This window comes from Adelges cooleyi, unplaced genomic scaffold, assembly GCF_023614345.1.
Source record: "Adelges cooleyi isolate 19-005CV unplaced genomic scaffold, UGA_ACOO_1.1 ACOO_flye_CR_arks_rails_tigmint_CR_PRNA_23, whole genome shotgun sequence".
NCBI lineage: Eukaryota > Metazoa > Arthropoda > Insecta > Hemiptera > Adelgidae > Adelges > Adelges cooleyi.
Window position 1 is genome coordinate 10,752,174 of NW_026095893.1, and position 21,540 is coordinate 10,773,713.

Below are 21,540 nucleotides of genomic sequence, written 5' to 3' on the forward strand. Positions count from 1 at the left end.
TAGTATCAATATTATCAAGTAATATTTAATTTTACTAAAATATCTACTACCTATTGTTTTATAATATAATATTCCTATATTATTATTAGTTATTTGCTTGCTTTTACACACTTAAAACTTTTTATCGAATTATTGTGATGAGGTATACTTTATGATTGCATGTAACAAAACATAGAATTAACAGTTACATTGTAGGTAGTTATTTCAATGTAACTACCAATTCAATTCAAAACGGATGCTTAAATTATAAATATTGTATTACCTACACGTTTGATATAAATTGTATGCATATTTAATTCTAGATGACTGAAATAATTAGATTAGTAGCAGTAGTAGCGACCATAATAGTGACGCAGAAGTTTACTTTTTAGGTTATATTATAAACCAATATTTCAACGAAATTCGAAGACCTTGTTTATTGTCGACAAAATTTGACCACATAACCATATGGGATGACCAAGATTTTTTCGCATGTATTCATCTGAGTAAAAACAAGTTTAAAATTGTTCAGCAAGAAGTAACTCAAAGTTAAAATAACATTAAGGGGACCGCAGCGTGTTTTTTATAAAAAAATATTAAGTATAAATATCAAAGAAATAAAAACGCCACCCCATTGATAAAGTGTTTCCCTATACATTGTGAGGGTTTAGTAAATCTACCCCTTAAAGGGGTCGGAGCACAACTAGTTTTCATGCGTTTTAGCGGTGCTTAATTAGACATACTTCTCGATGTTGGATTTTAATTTTTAAAGTATGCGTGGATTTGTTGTCAAATTGTCTGGGTTTCTTAGGAAGCCCATTTTTTATTTAAAATGTTATGCCTAAAATAAATTCAAATGTAATTCGGGAATAAATTATCATTGAATTTTCAAAAAAATAATTTTGGAGATCTTCAAAAGAGAAAATTGCAAATTGCCTTCCTAAAAAACCTAGAAAAATTGTCGAAAAATGCATACATATATTAAAATCCAACATTGGGAAGTATGTCTAATTAAGCACCGCTAGCAGATGATATGATGATTAAAAACCAACTTTTATATTGTAAGTTATTGTCCATTTTAAGTGACTCTCGTCTCTCAGTGTCATACAATTATACAAAACCTCAAAGTTGTTTATAATACCAATCACAACGGATTAACAACAATATATATTCAAAAATCTATCTGAAACCCTTGGGACTTAATTTGAATCAATCACCTACATTCTAAATTATATATTACAATCAGATTTATATTTATTATTCATAAAAAAAATTGTTTATAAAATTCTTCTATCTTTTTTGTTTAACTTTTCTATTTCAAATGTATAGCCTACTGTATTCAATTATGTATGTCAACTAATTAAATATAACCCTTACAATGCCCTTGCCAAAGGGTTTTAACCAATAATTAAAAGAAAGATATACTGTAAACTAAAATGTGCAATTGATAATAAAGAATACACTATAAAACGTAATTAATGAATTTAATATATTAAATTCATTATGTACAATAACCCGATTCTGTCTTTAAATTTATCAGTAGTTAGTCAAAAACTTTTGTGTAGAGTTGGATTTAGTTGCGGAATGGACAGTGTTCGGCCCATTACAGAAATTAACTCATTCGGCCCACAATACAGTACTAGCGACAACTATATTTAAATAGTAATTTGTAATTTCCCTGTTTGTACACCAAACGAGTTCAAAATCTAAGACATATAAATACTGACAATAATATATAATATATTTTCATTATACAATCACAGATTACACGGAATAGTCGGTGCCCGGTGGTCAAGTATTCTTATCATGTATAGTCGAAATAAAATACTTTCGTGGTATCACAATATCGAGTTAACTGTTGTATGATTCATTTAATTACTTTACGATGTCGGAGTATGTTAAATTCGGACTAACCGTCTAATCGTAGCAATTGTATATTCGAAGTAGATTATATTCGTGGCAAATGACTGATAAAGCAATGTCGGAGTAACTACAAGTCGTGTCATGCAACATTCGTGGTAACTGTAGCAACCCGTTGTAGATAGACTGGGTTGCTACCACAGATATATATAATAAACTAGATTGCTAACTAGCGATAAGAATTGAAGCCGACGATCCGCCATTCTGTTGGAATTTATGTGTGTTATCAATGCATATTATATATATCTGTATATATTATTATATCAATATTATATATATATATCTGTGATTGTTAAAACATATATTATTCTCACGTGATAAGGTTCTAATTCCCACCAAGATGGCGGAAAGTGGCTGCTTCAATCTTCTCTATTGGTGGCATGTACAGTTAGCAATCTAGTTTATTATATATATCTGTGGTAGCAACCCAGTCTATCTACAACCGTGGTCATAACCAAAGTAGTAACTTGTTATCACTTGAAAACATATGATCGAATGCCAGTCATAGAGTAACCAAGGTAGATTGGACTTTGTGAATCGTGATTTAAATCGAATAGTAGTTAAAGATAAGATAGGGTCTTTAAATTAATTTCCCGCGAAATCTTATAGAAACGGTTGTCACTTGTCGGCCGTCGGTTATTTACAAAGTAAATACTAAAAATTAAAATTTAAATAGTAAAATATACCTACTACCTAGTACATGTGCGTATGACTATAGTTTGTTTGTCTTCTCTAGCTAGCACTTTAGCAGTACTATCGAATGCCGTTACCGAATCATCTGATAACGAATAAAATATTGTTTATTTTAGTTAATACTTTTATATAATCAACATGAGCAGCACATCAATTTGGTCCGATACCGACGAACAAAAAGTGTTTAAATGTAATGCCAAAGCAGCAACCAAACAATTATTTTCAATATTGGTATGTGTCTTTGATCATTCTATTGTGTAAAAGTCTTAACAAAACTCATGTAAAATTGTATTGGATAGCTTATCGGAAATTCTAATTGGAGCACGCAACTGGCTGACGCAATGACGGACTACCATGAAAACAATCATTCCAATAAAATACAAGTGTTTAAAGCAAATAGTGTAAAATCAGCATTGTCAACATTCTCTAATATTTACGCTGACCTCATAATAATTTTACTAGATGTTAGAAAAAATGACTGTCTCGTTGATGTATGTTACGCAAATAATACTATAATATAAACAGAATACGCGTTATTTATCAACTACAATTTTGCAGGTGGAAATGAATCTTTTGTCATTAGAGCCAGCATTGTTATGTGGTAGGACCATCTTTGTTAATCCTAGATGTGATATAAAACATAAAGATATGGGTATTACTTACGAAAATATTGATGGACTGAAAAGAAAATATGATTTGGTTATAATTCATGGAAACATTGAGGCAAGTTTAATTTTAAACTATCAATCGACATTAAGATAATTGTATAAAAACATATATTATTTATATTTTAGGATTATTTAAGCAGGATGTTTTTAGCGCGAAGAATCATGGTTTTGGCATACAAAATCAATCATAATGGTATACCAAATATAATAAATTTTTCTTCAGTCCATAATATGTAGACTTTTATTATTTTATATAATTTACAACATCTTTTTTATATTTTATACTTCATATACTTTATTCTACATTTTAATAACTCTTACAGAAAAATTTGCAATAAAATATCTATTAATCAATTATATTGGAGAGTTACTGAAATTTCTGTCAGCATAATGTTTGGGCAGAGTACGATCAGATACTTTTGGATAGTCTGGATCCCCAGGAACTGATTGAACGCGAGATTGATGTACTCTCCAACCCGACATTCTTTCCCAAGTCTACAAAATATAAAAATGCATATTTAAAGAATTAGTAATCAAAACTCAATTTTTTTATACATATTTATAGGGACATACTTATATACACCCTGTATATATATATATACACACACAGGGCGATTCATGAAGGATAAAACACTCATTTTCCCAGCAGATATTAATATTTTGAACAATATTTTTTTCCAACATTTTTTGGTACACATTGTACTATATTTTTCAATATTTTAAAAATTTTCATCACCAAAATGGGGGACTTTAGTTTTTTTTTAAATAGCAACATATTTTAATTACATACATTTGTAGACAAAAAATAAAAAAATATTTTAGTGTTTGAATTTTTATTTATTTGTTCATTTGTTATGACTTTATAAAGATCTGTTTTTTGACTGTATTTTTTTTTTTTTTTTTATTAATGTGCTTTTATTTTAACAACATTACAGCACGACAATTACTAAACTAACTGTATTTCTTAATATTTTCAATCGTTGCTATAAAGACGAGTAGTTTTATTACACGCATAAAAATAATTTGATAAAGTGAGTTTGTAAAACCAACCTGTGTACCTGTGTAATCTGGAGATAAGAACCATTTGTCTATCATTATTTCAGTCATTTTATACCAGTGACTTTTTTTTGTTAGAATGTTATCACCAAATGGACAATTCGAACATAAATATGAACTTTATGTGCTACCGGTTTTGGAAAACCGAAGAAACATGATAACTTTAAGAGAAAATGTAGTATCTTATCAAAGTCATAGCTAATGAACAAATAAATGAAAATTCAAAACTCAAACGCTAAAATATTTTTTTATTTTTTGACTACAAATTTATGTAATTAAAAACATATTTTGACATTAAAAAAAAACTAAAATCCCCTTTTTGGCCTTCAAGGATTGGTGATAAACATTTTCAAGATATTGAAAAATATAGTACAATAAGTACCAAAAAATCTTGGAAAAAAATAGTGTTAAAAATATTAATATATTCTGAGAAAATTAGTGTCTTATCCTTAATGAATTACTCTGTATATATATATATATATATAATATATTTAAATTAATATTGTAACTTACATTAGTATTGTACATAAAGTAGTATGTGACACCATAAACAATTGCAATTCCCATTAATAATTTACCAGTCATAAATCGTACTTCAAAGGCTCTCCGTTCACCCTAAAGACAAATATTGTAATTAATAAACACATGATCATTTCTTAGATTTACAATTATAGAAAAAAAGTTATTGGAAAAGTTTGAAATCTGAATGGAATCAATTAAGGACTTGTTAATAGAGGTATCAAATTTTACTTTTGCACACTGTGTAACAGATGTTGACTAGCTTCTCATACGAAACCTATTTACTTGGATAACAAACTTGATAAAAATTTAAATACAAAAAAAGATGTATATATCATTGGTAAATAACATTGATTGGCGTCAATATGCAAAGCACTGCCTCTCAGTATATTAATCAAATCAAGATACATATGGTACATAAGGACAAATTTGTTTGTGATTAAATTTGTACATTACAAAAGAGCGCAAATTGATAATGCCAAAAAGAGCATAAAAAACATAGCCTAAAAGAACATGTACAAATATGAATATTGATAGCCTAGTGCACTTATGTCATCTGTGCACTATGCCATCAATATTGTATAAGCTATTAATATTACAAATAATACTATTTTGAACCATACAAGTTTATAGCATCTGAAAAATAATGCATTTTACAAAAAAAAAAAAATGACACAGAATAAAAACGAAATAAGGCAAGATCATATCGACGCCCCGTACGAAAAGTAGCACCGTTCAAGTTCTAGCAGAAACTAACACCATTCGAGGCTTCTTACGAAAAGTAGCACCGTTTTCAACAATAGGAACAATAGCCTAACGGTGCTAGCCTTCGTAAGAACTGAACGGTGCTACTTTTCGTAAGAATCTGTGAACGATATTGTGTGCTACTTTTCGTAAGGGGCGTCAATATAAACTAAGTTTGTAAAAAATATTTTTGAAAAAATTGGATATAATTACAAGAACTTTAGGTTAATTATTTTTGAATTAAATAAATAATTTATTTGTTAATTACTTTATTTACTAAATTTAATTTTACAAGTACAGATTACAAAGATTGTATGTATAGTGAAGGATGACAGTAAAATTTATTAACTAAAATACTACCAAACATTTTTTTTATTAGTTTATCTTTGAATGATATACATATACTCATCATGTACGGTTTAGATAAACGGATAATAATTGGCTAATATCCACGGAGTATAGGCTATGCAATTTGAGGTATTAAATATAACTGTTTTTTTTACGTACCTCTAATGAGAGGTTTCCTTCTCATGCAATTTATGTTTAATGTAAAAATTGTTTGATTCAATATGTTTCAATTACTAATTCAGTTTACCTCCATATTTGCTTACCTTTACTTTAATATTTATTGTATTTACATTTTTTCATTGCTTAAGAATGTATTTTTGTTTTAATATTTTATACAAAAATTGTAGTTTTAATAATTAATACTCACTAATGTTGGTTCTAAAACTGATTGAAACGCATTCATTGGAGCTCTATAAAAACGTCTGATAGGATTATACAATTCTTCATACATTTCAGGTACAACCTTCGGCTCATCAGGAGTTAAATGTTGAGAATGCAAAAATTTCCTTCGAAAAGCCCGTTCTTCATCAGTCATGTTCGTTAATCTATGTCTTACATGTCTGTGCCGGCCTTCTAAATCAATGGGTAATGCACCATTGGTTTCTGTCGCCGGGCCACTTGGGGCTAGCTTATTACTACTATAAAATCTTCTAATAACATTCATCATTATACAAAAAAGTTTACTTTAAACTTAAAAACACATTCAAAAGATATTAAAATCGCGAACTGAAATCTATAACTATCATATAATATAAAATGTACTTGTTATTAGTACAGTGTTGATAATGAAGAAGGTTATCAAAAATGAATAATCACACATGTTAAGTCAGTGTGACAAACTAACGCAGTATATTATGAGAAATATACATTTTAAAGTTAATTTGGCCATTCGTTAAATAAGATTTAAGTACTACGTTTAAAAATAGTTGTACGGGCACGCCCCATTGCTTACGCAGAAGAGGCAAAATCCAAAACAATTAATATTTTATCATATTATTATATTATATGTAATAAAAAAAATGTATAACAATGTACAGCTTCCATGATGGTGATGACATATGAATGCTTGATTTTAAATATACATGTAACATGATACAGCATACTTCTTTAATATGTAACCGTTAAGGTGGACCAAAAACAATTTTTTGTTGTTCTTCTCTTGGCATTATGTTCTTTGGGGTAACATAATATTTCCCTATTTTTTTCAGATTTTTAAAATTATTTATAGAGGCTGCGAGCATCAGTTTTCCAAAAAAAAAATGTTTTTCTTAGTTTTTAATTTTTTTAAGGTATAAAATATCGATTTTAAACAAAATGTTGCTTGTATACAAAATCATCATTAGAAAAAGAGGAATAAACTAGTATTTTTTTTGTTTTACAAGAAAAACTACTATTGAACTAATTTAGGCCTTAGAATGTAAAATTGGCGAAAACATTAATATATATATACCCTTAATAGTACCCTAAAATATATTTTTGAAGGGTATAAAATATTTTTTACTTATTCCTCATTTAATTGAGAAGAATTCCAATATACTTACTTAACACATTATTTTAACAATAGATCAGAAAAAAAAATATTAAAAAAAAACAAAAAACAAGTTTTTTGAAAATAGTGTTATCATTGATATCTTATCACCACGATATATTGAACGATAATTATTTTCTTCTATCTTGGCAGACTGACTTTAGTCCTACTTTTTGCAACACATTAAGACTACTATAGCCACCCCCTGGAACTGTCCCTGACTGGACCCCCAGTGCGAACTGGGACCAAAACTCGTATTTTTGTGATAAGCTAAGAACATACGTTGTTAGTTATATCGTGATTCATGAGTTGTCTGTTGAAACTTGAAAATGTATTTATTGTTTGTGGACTGTGGCGATGAATTAGTTGAACACTTGAACCATTAGCCAATCATTTATTAATGTCTTAAGATTAATGTAGCCCTTAAATAGTTTATTAACAATAAAATTACTATATTACTAATAATTTTTCTTGTTCTTTTATTGAGAGTATTAATTTTTTTGTTTAAATAATGAATACTGAAGATAATAGCGACACATTATTAGTGCGGAGATCGAGACGAATTGATGAGTCAAATGATGGTAACTGATTTTGTTTTAAATATATGTTAAAAATGTTGAAATAATAGTGTATGAATTATTCAAATTTTTAAAGAATTGTTGCAGGAGCTACTGTTTATACTTTTTAGTGAATTGTCTTAATACATTTTGTATTTTAATTAATTTGTATTAAATACTTTTGATTGTAGTTGAATATTGATGGCTAATTATTCAATTTAAGAATTGGCACATGAAATTAAAACTCCTTGTTTAACTTACAAAAATATAATCAATTAATTAAATTAAGTTAACAATGCTCTTTTTTTTATTTGATTATGTTTTTTCAATTTAAAAACAACCTACATTAAAGTAGAAAAGTACTGATAGTATACAATTTTAGTTAAAAAATCATTGGAAAATACAATAATATATATTTTATTGACCTTTATAATCTTAGGGCCTTGTGTCACTATGACGGTTGCGCCATACGGCGACGACCATCCGGTTTTATAATTAGAAACGGCAGAATGGTAGCGCCATGAAACTGTGATACGCGACGGATTTGAGATTTCCTGGTCGGTGGAAAAGGGCGAAACCGTGGTAGTGTGACACATACCATTAGATTATTAGAACCTATGCTAAACGGCGGAACCGGACGGTCATCGCCGTACAGCGCAACCGTCATTGTGTGATAAGGCCCTTAAAGTTGATCTTATGTACAAGTCAGAAAAGGTTATACTTATTTTCATAAAACTGGGTAAAGCTGAATGGTTGTAAATTCTAATAATAGTGAATTACTAAAACATGCTTAAAATAAAAATGGCGTGGTATGTTGTCACTAAGAGCAATTCAAAAGAATAGAAAAATCATATTCAAATTATATAATTAAAATCTTCTGCTGGTTTTTTAATTTTACTATGTGTATTGAAACTTAAAAATATATTTAGTTCATGTATTAAATGTCCTAATCTTTATTTTGTTTATTAAACTAGTAACGCATTTAAATAACTATAATTATACTATAGGTTCTATGTTTGCTGCTCCAACTTATTTATCAATTGATCAAAAAACTGACTGTGGTTCTACATCTCTCTTAGAAGACAAACAGTATTGGTGTAAACAATGGGTTATTGCTCATCGCGAGGGAAATGTTGCTGAAGAAAAGAAATATGTTGCCAAAAAAAAATGTATGTATATTATAAGGATAAGGATGAAAGCTTTATAACATCTTTATAATAATTTAAGCTTTACATTTTACTGTATACATTTTTAAATTTTAATTGAAGTATTTATTAAATCTGTAGTGGATTGGTAGATTAAGGATTTGGGAAATTTCTCGTTTGGTCGACAAAATAGACTGATTGGGGGCTAAGCTATTATAATTTTATTATTTTCAGGTGTATTGTAAAGGTAGAGCTTATTACGTTCAGAAGGGAGGGGGGAATTTAAAAGTATTAATATTTCTATCAACTAACTATTCTAACCAATGTAACAGTAAAATGTAGTTTTAAAAAAAACTGTATTGGAGTGTTATTTATATAAATGTATATTAAATATTAATAACCTTATACTATTCGTTAAAAAGAGCATAGGCGCAATTTCAATTTTTAATTCGGGGGGGGGAGGCTGGACATTTTTTTAAAATATATATATAAGTAAATATATTTTTGTATTTTAAAATTGTATGCATAACCTAATTTTTTTTGGTGGGGCTAAGCTCACCCTAGCCCCCCCCCCCCTATTTGCGCCTATGAAAAAGAGATATTATAAAAACAACAATTCAGATTAATATTTCCAATATATTATGAAATGTGATTTTGTAGGTGTTGTGATGAACTGTTCAGATGAAGATTCTTCATTTGAATCTAGTTTGGATTTAAATAATTTGAAAGAAAGCAAGAAGCGTAGACCTAGGAAAAAAAAACTTGATTTAGATAGTGTGAAAATTAATTTTATTTGTGGTTGGGAAATGTGCAAGTATGATTCATTGAGTATTAAAGACTATTTTTATCATGTAAGTCAACATGTTGACCACTTATGGACAGAAGAATGGCAAAGCAATAAAGAAAGTAAGATATAAACTATAAATAAATCAAATGTAAACTTATATGATAAAAAAACAAAGTATTATTTAAAAATTAATAATATTTTTTCATCAAAATATATGAACTAGAATTTTAAATATAGTAAACCCTGATGATGTAACTGAATTAAATGTATAAATTATATCAGATCATGATACACACAGCTGTATAGACTCGATTAGTATATTAATTTTACATCATAATTGAAATATTATTATTGATAACTATTTTAATTAACACTACTGTATTTTTAACAAAAGCTCGTGTTGTAATTACTATATTTAATATTTAAAATAATATTAGTATTTTATTAAACCTATTAACTATGTTTTTATATATAATCATAAACTAATAAAAATAAAATAAACGTTATAATGTTATAAGCCTAAATAATATAAAACTCTTACAAGCTATAAAAATGTATAAATGTATGTATTATGACTACATATTTTGTATTTTCCTTTTTTTTTTTTAAATTCACCATATATTTCAGAAGTAATAGTTTTGTAAGTTATCAATTTGTTATAGAATGGTTTACGTGTTTATGGAACAATTGTCCCTTTCAATCAAATTGTGAAGTCAAGTCAACAACACATGTTAATTACCATGCTTATCATACAAGGCTCAAATGTGTGGGAGCTGCTGTTTTAAATATTTTGGAAATTCCTGTACGTGCATATTTTATTTCTTAACATTTATTTATCTAGTAACTAATTTTTATATTTTTTTTATAAGGAATGTAAACAAAATGATGATGGTTCAAATATCTTACCGGACTTGCCAGATGAATTTCAATGTAATTGGGAAAATTGTAATGAACGATTTGAATGTATGCAACATTATGCATATCACGTATCTCGACATTTGAATGTAGTAGAATTTCATAAACAAGATGTGACATGCCCATGGACAATCTATGGTTAATTTATTTTTATCAAAAAATGCTATTTAGTTGGAAAACTTTATGTTTGCAATATCTTTCAGATTGTGCCTTACAATTTACTAAAAGATCTCGATTAGTTGACCATATAAGAAGTCATACTTTAGAAAAAATGTGCGCTTGTCCTAATTGTGGCGTTATGTTTTCCACTTACACAAAATTAAAAGATCATTGTTGGCAATCGAATAAAGGTGAGCTTATTTTATGTTTTAATTAAAAACATGGATAAACCTAAATGACCAATCTGGATAAAGAATGTTTGATTTTCATTCCTTTGTAGTTTACTGTGAAATAAGTAAAAATGAGTCTGGCTAAAGTTTGTTGACATGCAAAATCAGAATATAACGATCAGATTGTAGACTTAAAATATAATTAACATTTATTGACCAGTATAGTATATTTACCTTAAATTTTACTGTTGACAGATAAAAGTAAACATCAATGTACATTATGTCAAAAAACATTTTCATGTGAAAGACTTCTAAAACAACATGTTCGTTTACATATAAATTATTTTAAATGTCCTCAATGCGATGCTTCATTTTCTAGAGCTACACAATTAGCTACTCATATACGCTACCGACATATAGACGTCAAACCATTTAAATGCCATTTATGTACATCTCAGTAAGTATTTTTAACTTGTGTATATCTTTGGATTTTTTTTATATATTTTTCTTGAACACATTATTTTCTTATTGTGCATTTGTTTTTCAACCTGTTAACTCTCACATGGGTTTCTTTTATTCGCAAAGGATAAATATGTATCCCATTATAAGAAACCTATTAAATTATATTTTTTAAGTAACACTAGTACTAAATATAATTCTCTCTTACGTTTAACGTCCGTTATTCCCACCAATCGGGGCTTATACGGTTTAGATTTGGCATTTTTGGGCTTAGAGCTGGTTGCCAACCTAATGCTACCAAACAAGTTGGTCCCAGAGAGAGGTGCAGGTGGCCATTTTTTCCCCCAGACAGTTGCCCACCCGGAGGAACAAACCACCAGTTGTCCGAGATTCGAACCAGTGACCATGCGTTGGTACACTGCCACCTTATCTCACTCCGCCACGCGCCTGCACTAAATATAATTCATTTTCAAATTTAACTAAATTTGAAAAATTTAAGCAATACAGGGTTATAATAGTGGGGTGGATAGGGAATATTAAATATAATATATAAGTGTACGGTATAATACAAATTAAAAACACTTGCGGCTTATGTATAAATAGTGACTGTAGATAATAGACACTTCATTAAAACCAAAAGCAATCACAAAACTGATTCTGTATATAAATTTATTTATATACAGAATGTATTTATATGTCTGGAAAGTTCTGATTAATAAAGATATGTTAGTAACCCGATAATTTTACATACATGTTAAGTTTAACCCTTTCGTTACTGATATCCTCGTATGAAGATTTAACTTTAATAAAAACATGCTTTTCTGAAGAAAAAAAATAGTAAAAAGTAAAAAATAGTTTTATTACAAGAACAATTTACCAATCAATAATTGTAGCATATTTTATTTAAAACGTCAATTACTTTGAAAACTAAATACAATTTTGAATAATGTTAAACATCTTTGATTTTTGACTAAAAAGAAAAGCGTGGGCCCTATTCAAATTCATTGAGTTAAGTATTATGAAATGTATGTGTCACACACAAATATTAAACTAAATTTAAATTACAAAAGAACTTACAATATAAAACATTATCTGATAAATTTATTAGGGACTTTGTTGAATAGGGCCCACACTTTTCTTTTTAGTCAAAAATTAAAGATGTTTAACATTATTTAAAATTGTAGTTCATTTTCGGTTGTTTTCAAAGTAATTGACATTTTAAATAAAATATGCTACAATTGATTGGTAAATTGTTCTTGTAATAAAATTATTTTTTACATTTTACTTCACTTTTTACTATATTTTTTTTAGAAAAGCATGTTTTTAAAAAGTTTATTTTTTATTTTTTTACTTTTTAGTCTTATTAAAGGTATTTAATATTTGCCGAATAGATTACTAAATTAATTTTGGAAGATTTGGAAAAAAATGAAATTTTAGTGAAATGACACCCACATTTGACCCTGTGTAGGGCGACCTGGATGTCCAAGTCCCAATATGATTACAGGATATTGTATTGTCATTCAAGATGAGTGTCTGTGCCAATTTTCAGCCCTCTACGACATTGGAAAGTGGGTTAAATTAGTTTTAAAAGATTTGAAAAATACCCGTACAGACGCACGTACGTATGTACGTGTTTGCGAGCTAAAGAAAAGCATATAAAATCGAATAAAATATTAACAACGTACTATCACTATCAAAAATGTCTTTAAACACAAGTTCTAGTATAGATTGATGATAAAAAAATCAACACAGCTATATTGGTAATCAATATCAGTCCGATACGTAAAATATTGTTGATTGAAAAATTGTTGAAAAAAATTGTGGTACGAATGGGTTAACTGGGGAAAATTGATTTAATTAAACTTTTTTTTTTTATATAGTTATACTTTTTTTAAGAGAAATTTGTTGATCATTTTACTATTTTAGTTTTTAAAATTGCAAAACCATTACATTTGTTACTTATAAGATAGGTAGAATATAGTATAATATCTAGAAATACTTAAATAACACTTGTGGTTATACAGAGTGTAATGTAAAGTTCTACCACCTTTAAATGAGACATTCAGGATACTCTAAGAGTACAATAAATGGTATTCAATTTTTTTTTAATTTTAAAATTGTTTAAAATAGAACTCGTATCTCTTAAAAAAAATTGTTTAACGAAAAAAATAATTTCAGATTTGAAATCGGGAGAAAAAATCTTGTTGAATTGATATGTAACATGATTTTTTGGTATCTGGCCACATATACGTCCACAGGGTGGCCGGCATGTGATTAAAACATATGGCATGCGACACATCATTTAATATAAAATAATTCTAAGGACACCATTGGATTGAGAATGAAATTCTAACCCAAAATGATGTGTCACATGCCATATGTTGGTTTTGGTAACCTGCCGCCCACTTGGTGGACACAAATGTGGCCAGATACCAAAAAATCATGTTACATTCGACAAGATTTTTTTTCCTGATTTCAAATCTGAAATTATTTTTTTCGTAAGACAATTTTTTAATGAGATACGAGTTCTATTTTAAATAATTTTAAAATTAAATAAAATGAATACTATTTATTGTATTCATAGAGCATCCTAAATTTCTCATTTAAAACTCAGTAGAACTTTACATTACACCCTGTATAGGTATTGTAAAGTTATAAAATAATGAATTATTTAAAAAAAAACTCTATAGCGTATTTTTATAACCCTTTATAAAAATAATACTCTAGCATATATGTATTGTTATATAGTAATGTTACCATCATCAGTTTACACATCAGACCGAGTATCCCTAATAAGATTTGTAAAACTTTTTAGATTTGTTCGCGAGCAAGATCTTACAACACATTTAAGAAAGCACGAGCCTGGGCCATTATTTAAATGTTCCAAGACTGGATGTGACTTTTCGTGTCGCAGTGAATATGCTATAAGGAAGCATATTGGTATGGAACACTACGAAGGAGGAGCAGAAGGACTTTATAAATATTATTGTCATCTTTGTGATGACTTATTTATGAGGGGGTCATTTCTCACCAAACATTTGAAAAATGACCATAATTTTCATAAGCCTGCTGGTTTAAAAAGATTCAGGTTTGTATAATATTCTTTACTTATTATACAATGTTTGTTTACCACTTGTCATTATGCAGGTATATAGAAGATGATGATGGTTATTACAAACTACAAATGTCAAGATACGAGTGTTTAGACATTCAAGAACAAAAGAAAATTAAACTGGTCAACCCAAAAAAAGTAGTGGTAAAGAAAAAACTGCCAGCTACTTCTTCCGATGTAAATTTTTATTTTTTATTTTACTGTTTATAACTGATTTAATTGTACAGTAAACTATTTAATTTTAGAATAAACAACCTCCTCTAGAATTTGTGGTGGACATAATAGATAATGGAAGTGATGATGAAGATAATGAAGACAATGAGGACGACATATGAATAATTGTAGTATGTTTATCTGTTGACTAGTATTATTAGCATTACAATTTTGATTAACTATTAGTAATGATTCTTAATTTGTTTTTTATATAATTTTATAATATATAACAAGATTTTTGGTAAATGATAACTCGTTTTAGAATACATTTTTAAACTAAGTCTTTAATTAATAATTTGTACAGATAATCTTTATGATACATATTAATAATGACTACTTTAAACATCTGGGTAATATGTGTTTTCAAATCTCTTTCTCCGTGTTCTCAAATTTTCATTCCTAAATTTACGTGGTATATAATGTCCTAAGTGTCCATCTAACCTTCTTTCATTCAGTGGATCTTGGTCAAGTTCAAAGAAACGTCTCCTTGGTTCAAATTGTCTGGTTTCAAATTTGATTTTATAAATTCTCTCCCAATCATAAATTTCAGGTTCAAGATGGTGTCTTGGTCTATGCGATGTTAAGCGTTGATGTCGATCATGTAACCATGCTCTAAAAAAAATTATAATTGATTTAATATCTATAAATCATCATGTGTATATTAACATAAGCCTAATTGGGGCCTTTGCTGCCTCCTCCAAGAAGGAATTTCTAACCAGATTTGCTTTGCAAAACTAATTGTAAGCTTGTCACCAGTGAGGGGGATGGCGGCTCCTTTTTCCTAAACAGTCTATTGTCTAGACTCTAGTAAATAAAGCTGGCAAGTGAGACAAAGCACCGCAAGCTGTTGCTTTACATGGACAGGGGTTCTCTCCTAATGTAAAATTATTGGGTAAACAAATATTTTATTTATGGTGTAGTGCACAAATATATGGAATGATATAGCATTATTACATTTTTATCAATTTTCTGTAAAATTATAAAAGAAAATCACGTATAATGCTTATGGCTATGCCTTCAATAAATTTGTACACATACTGAAAAAAAAAAAGGAATACATTTACCAAAAAAATTAAAAATTAAAATTGTGTTTAAATGTTTAATTTTCCATTAGATGTGATTTTTGAATTACTATAAATTAATGTAATATGTTGTTTTAAGTTTGGCATTTTGTCTTCAGTAAATTATACTATGAAAATAATGGCTAAAACTTAAGTATTTCTAACCATTATAACTTTTCTTTTTTTTTGGCTATATAGGCTTTGTAGGTCCATTGCCACTTCCACTACACCTCACTACCTCATCTTTATCCACTGCTAATCTTTATCTATCCCTCTTAGAAGCTTAAGATCTAATCGTAGTCTTATCAATTCACTGTTGTCTTGGGCGTCCTCTAGGCCTTGTACCATCTGTTTTCCATAATGAGACCTTGTGTACCAGCCAGCCCTTTGTTCTCCATACATGTCCTGCCCAGTTAATTCTTTTTAGAGTCCATACTATGTCTGGTTCTTCAAACAATTTCCTTAATTTTTCATTAGTACTTTGTTTGTATTTGTTACTATAATTAACAAGCAGATTACGGAATGTACGAGAAGGAGGACAGGATGGGAGAGGAACGCCGATTACCGCGCAGTGATGCAGTGGTAGAATTGTCACCGACCTTTATTGATAAATTATTGACCTAAATTGATTATTTGTCGGGTTAATAGCTTGTTGGGAAAAAGGTTCTCGGGATTTTGGATTCGGGGAAATGGCCAGGAAAAATTATTATGTATAGTAATATTTGTAAGGTCTTCTTTATGTTTTTTATGTAAAAATATATTTCTATATTTTTGTTATAAATTAAAATAACGAATATAAAAATTATTGTTTTAACACAAAAAAAAATGTTTATATTTATCTCACCTATACTCTATTCAGAATAAGAACAGGCTTCGGCGGTCGACTAGTTTTCGTCAGGCGGCGGTCCCATTTTACATTTTGTCTGTAGCCCTACCAGCAGCAGTGTTCGAGGTCACTTGCTCGTAGTGAAGCCACGCTCATACACATAAGTCGGCCGCCAAAGCCTGTTCTTATTTTGAATAGAGTATATGTTTAAAATTTTAGATCTCTGCGTGCCAAGGATTTGGCTGGGCATCGCAGATAGAATGTTATATAGATAATACTATAAGATGTTAAGTTGTTATAAAATGTAATTTCAGTTATTAAAGGTTTTTAAAATTACCTTCTTTTGTTGTCATCAATATTTGCTATTACGTTTTCTTCTCCTAAATATGGACTCAACTCATGGTCGCGAGCTTGAGGAGTATTTATATAACAACTCAACATATCTTTTAATACATTATCATTCCAACCTATAAAAATATTAATAAATTAGCAAACAATATATTTTACAATTATAGATACAAAAATTTACTATTGTAACTTAACTTACCAACAATTCGATTGTCTTTAATGTCATGATACAGTTCAGTAGCTTTTGTAGCCCAACAAATGTTATTAGGTTCTAATGGACGATTTATTTCATCTTGACTCTTAAAAAATCTCATAGTATTCAACTGGTAAGCATAAAAAGACCACAACTTGCCATTAGTAATAATGGATTGATTAACAAAAGGATATGTAATTTCATTACAAGCTGTAAAACCTAAAAAAAAAAAATTGTTATTAACGTCATGAATTATAATAGTAACAACTAGTATGTTTTAACAACCTTGGTAATGAGCCTGGCCAACTAACCAAGCAAAAGATGCTAATATTGCTTGAGCATGAATAGCTTCTTGATGTTCTTCTTCACCAAAGTTTGGTGGTCTGTTTTCTAAATATTCATTAGTGTGTATAGATAACAAACCAAATTTATGATCATCATTAGGCCAAAAACCTGTCAATAAAATTAAAAATATTTGAATAAACTATTGAATAATGTATTAGATTAACTAACCGGGAATAGATACACCATGTCTCCTTTCATAAGGTAATTTTAGATAAATTTTCGGATCATAGTCATAATTCGGAACATCATATTCTTGAAATTTATCAGAGCCAGAAGATTGTGAAGTAGCTACTGTCAATTTATTCGTAGGTAGAATGGGGAGTGGTAGTTTATGACGAATCTGAATTGTTGGTTGACCAAAGTAGTGAATCCATCTGTCAACAGGATCTTTTAGATTTTCTTCAGGCTCATTTTTTTTCTTTCTCATTTCTTCATCTTCTTTTGTTGCTGCAAAACCGTGTACATTCCAAAATGCTTCTATTCTAGGCTCATAGTCAACCTATAATACGAAATTTTAAAGTGAAAAACAATTAGACATTCATAGTTTTTTAACTCTTCTTACTTGAGCTTCAAATAAATGAGGATATTCAGCTGAAAGGTTTGCCAGTAATATTCTATTAACTTGTTCTACTATACTTTTAGCTACTTCATTAGTTGATGGTGATTCAATGAAATTATTGTAATTTTTCATAACACCCCGACTTCTATATTTTCAATTTTATATTAATTATTTAATATACAAATACATATCATTTATTGTTATCACCAAAAAAATTAAATTATGTATACATATTATTATTATTATTAGTAATTCAGTAATTGTATATATAAAACATTTTTTATTTGAGATAATATAATCCCTTAACCCTTTAAACATGATATAGACGGAACAAGTGTTGACGGTAAACTAAGGAAAGATGGATGGGTAAATTTACATTACTTAGTGTCCTGGTATGCATCATTAATTGAGACATCCTTGTCTCTAGACACTATTATGATATTAAAATACCTATATGAGTCAAATAAATAAATGGTCCACAAACCTAGTCCTATTATGTTCAAATACCAAGCAATCTTCAAGATGAGGTTTGATGCGATCAATAAGCTGTTGACTCACTTCATTTGATACATAGTTGGGTAAAGTTTCAACTAAGTTGAGCTTAGTTTTGGTAGTGGTTTGAGCAAATGGTAAAAAATCATATGGAATTACTTTATCTTTCACAACAAAAGACTGCCACCCATAATACCTAATAATGCAAAAACAATATTTTATACAGAGATGATGTCAAAGTACTTTAAGTTTTATTTTTATTTCTAATAACATACAATGATAATATATACATGAATGAGTAAAGTGTATATTTTGTTAACAAAGTAAAAACATATTTTTAGATAAGTCTGTATTATCATATTATGTATTTTAATAATTATTAATAAGTAATTATTTAATTGAATAATTGAAGTTATATTTTGGAAACCATGTCATATAGTCATGTGATTACTTTAGTTATGAAATTATTCATACAAACCTTGGCATATTGATACCAATAGTTTTTTCTTCAATAGTATGTAGGTTACGTATTTTTTCATGAGTTTCCAATTCTAAACGCAATTTAGAAGGACCAGGTTTAAGGTCGAGTATCGGAGGATACTCCACACTGCTTTCATTATTCAAGACTCTCTGGATCGAGATCGATCTGCCAATTGGACAAAGCACATAATGTTTGGAGACTCGAACAGACCACATGGCACATACTAGAATAAAAGTAATGGTAATTGAGTTATTTGACACTAACGATATTTCTTTAAGGAAATTAAACATTGAAATATACTCACTAATTTTATACAATTATTTATACAAATCTAATATTTAACATTATAATTAACACGAGTGTGAAGTTAGCCATAAACGAGCCAGCAATATTTGATAACAGAAAGTGTCATGGCGTTGGTGTATGTTGTGTTGCCAATACACTAATTATTCTAAGGGGCAGTCCATATATCCACGTACACCGACGATTATTATTATACGATATCGACTTAATTAATTAAAATATATTCTAATTATCGACAAAACAGTAAGAGTAAATTATTTAACTTAAAAAAATGGCACTTGGGGTTTTGCGGCCGCCGAACCCAATCCAGCAATAAAAAAGCGGCCGAACGAAACCGGCGGCAGTTATGTCAATTTTTGACAATGTTCCGGAAGAGGTCCCCTCAATTTGATTATACCACTCGAAAGCTTACTAAAATGTCTAAAAATTCGTTTCTAGAAGAAGAGAAAGAAAAGAAGAGAAGAGAAGAGAAGAGAAAGAAAGAAAGAAAGAAAGAAAAGATAGAAAAGATAGTGTAACGATCATATTTCATCTGACTGTTACTCCTCGTCCCAAACCTGCTGACACAACACCCCCGACTATAGGTAGGGGAACGGTCGCACACACAGGACAATGCACGTCGCGTATCATCTAATTAACCAGTTGACTTTATCATCACGGACCGCCAATATCCTCGACCTTGCGCTCTATATTTTTGCCGTTTTACTACAAGCCGCCCATCCGACTATCTTTTGTGTGCGTCCGTTTCAACTCCGCTTTGACCAACCATTTCATTGTCCAACCCAGGTCAGAGTGTATATATATATATATATATATTGTATAATTTTGTATTTTATTTAGAAACCCTAATTTAGAATAAAACATCTTGTAGCCTGCAGCTGAGAGTTAGATTATTTAACAGTGTGACCGCCCGTTCTAGCTCCTCGGGCGATATATTAAGTTAATAAGGGAGACTTTAAGGCCAATTAGACGTAGACAGCGGCCTAGCCAACCGTTTTCCCGTGGGGATCCGTCTATTTTAGCCTTATCGACGGCCACTTTGCCTAGTCTAGCCAGCTAGACAAGTAGGTCCGTTACAACTTGGTGGAGGCGCCGATTGCCGTTAGTTTTATTTTTTACCCTTTTGCAGAACCCATTTTGCAAGGGAATAAACTACGGCCACGACCCCATATAACTGCACTGGTTAATTTATTCGCTCTCGGTTTGTGTTAAGGTGTTTTATTTTACGGTACAAATTGCTCTGGAATTTTAAAGGATATGTTATTAAACTTAAATTGCATTATTTTTATTTAATTCAAAATTAATTATGAGTATCCGCAATGCTTTTCCGGTCGAATGACCGAAGATATTATTGGGTATTTGAAAGATTACGAACGAATTTCGGCAGCAAATACCTGGACTGACGGGCAAAAAGTAGTTATGTTTCCGCTGTACCTTAAAGAGGAAGCGAAGATTTTGTTTGAGAAGATAGAGGATGAAACTAATAACTTAACTTGGTCTATTTTAAAAAAGGTGTTCACGGAATACTATAATTCCGAGGAACAGTGAGCGCTTTTAAGAGAAAATTTAAATAGGAGAAGGAAACGGCCGGAGGAAAAATTTCAGGGTTACACTTTGAAAGTACTGGGAGAGTGTAAACGAGTGGATGAGAAAATGAGCCAGAAAGAGATAAGTAAGATAATTAGGAAGGGGTTACCTCAGGATATATATTGAAGGATATATGCAATGGACAACTCTACGGTTGATAAGGTAATATCAAATATTAGGTCATATGAGGCGGACATGGCAGCAATTAATAATAATGGATGCGAAATATAATTATTGAGGAGAGAGATTGAGATACTCAAAGTTAGCAAACATAATGATATTAGTGATGAGGTAAGACTATTGAGAAAAGAGCTTGAGGAACTTAAAGCTGACATGAATAATAGACCGTTTAAAAGTAATGGTAATTTTAGAA

The 21,540-nt window shown here is 29.5% G+C and overlaps 4 protein-coding genes across 4 annotated transcripts; 2 read left to right on the plus strand and 2 right to left on the minus strand.

Moving 5' to 3' along the window:
- Positions 1-2,447: 2,447 nt before the first annotated feature.
- Positions 2,448-3,617, plus strand: LOC126836197 (uncharacterized). The gene is made up of 5 exons (XM_050569391.1): positions 2,448-2,601; positions 2,709-2,823; positions 2,892-3,083; positions 3,151-3,315; positions 3,387-3,617. The coding sequence occupies exons 2-5, from the start codon at positions 2,731-2,733 to the stop codon at positions 3,495-3,497; spliced, it is 561 nt and encodes a 186-aa protein (XP_050425348.1). The 5' UTR covers positions 2,448-2,601; positions 2,709-2,730; the 3' UTR covers positions 3,498-3,617.
- Positions 3,488-6,688, minus strand: LOC126836199 (uncharacterized). Its single transcript, XM_050569392.1, has 3 exons — positions 6,295-6,688; positions 4,830-4,931; positions 3,488-3,755 (listed from the first exon to the last, which is right to left on the minus strand). The coding sequence occupies exons 1-3, from the start codon at positions 6,592-6,594 to the stop codon at positions 3,615-3,617; spliced, it is 543 nt and encodes a 180-aa protein (XP_050425349.1). The 5' UTR covers positions 6,595-6,688; the 3' UTR covers positions 3,488-3,614.
- Positions 6,689-7,664: 976 nt separating this feature from the next.
- Positions 7,665-15,315, plus strand: LOC126836196 (histone H4 transcription factor). Its single transcript, XM_050569390.1, has 10 exons — positions 7,665-8,036; positions 9,020-9,181; positions 9,818-10,063; positions 10,607-10,746; positions 10,814-10,997; positions 11,063-11,209; positions 11,444-11,645; positions 14,463-14,735; positions 14,795-14,936; positions 15,005-15,315. Exons 1-10 carry the CDS (start codon positions 7,967-7,969, stop codon positions 15,092-15,094), a joined length of 1,656 nt encoding a protein of 551 aa, XP_050425347.1. The 5' UTR covers positions 7,665-7,966; the 3' UTR covers positions 15,095-15,315.
- LOC126836195 (28S ribosomal protein S30, mitochondrial) lies at positions 15,237-19,716 on the minus strand. The gene is made up of 9 exons (XM_050569389.1): positions 19,582-19,716; positions 19,275-19,500; positions 18,789-18,992; positions 18,308-18,449; positions 17,914-18,244; positions 17,686-17,853; positions 17,407-17,619; positions 17,197-17,326; positions 15,237-15,584 (listed from the first exon to the last, which is right to left on the minus strand). The coding sequence occupies exons 2-9, from the start codon at positions 19,490-19,492 to the stop codon at positions 15,311-15,313; spliced, it is 1,680 nt and encodes a 559-aa protein (XP_050425346.1). The 5' UTR covers positions 19,493-19,500; positions 19,582-19,716; the 3' UTR covers positions 15,237-15,310.
- Between the last annotated feature and the right edge of the window lie 1,824 nt (positions 19,717-21,540).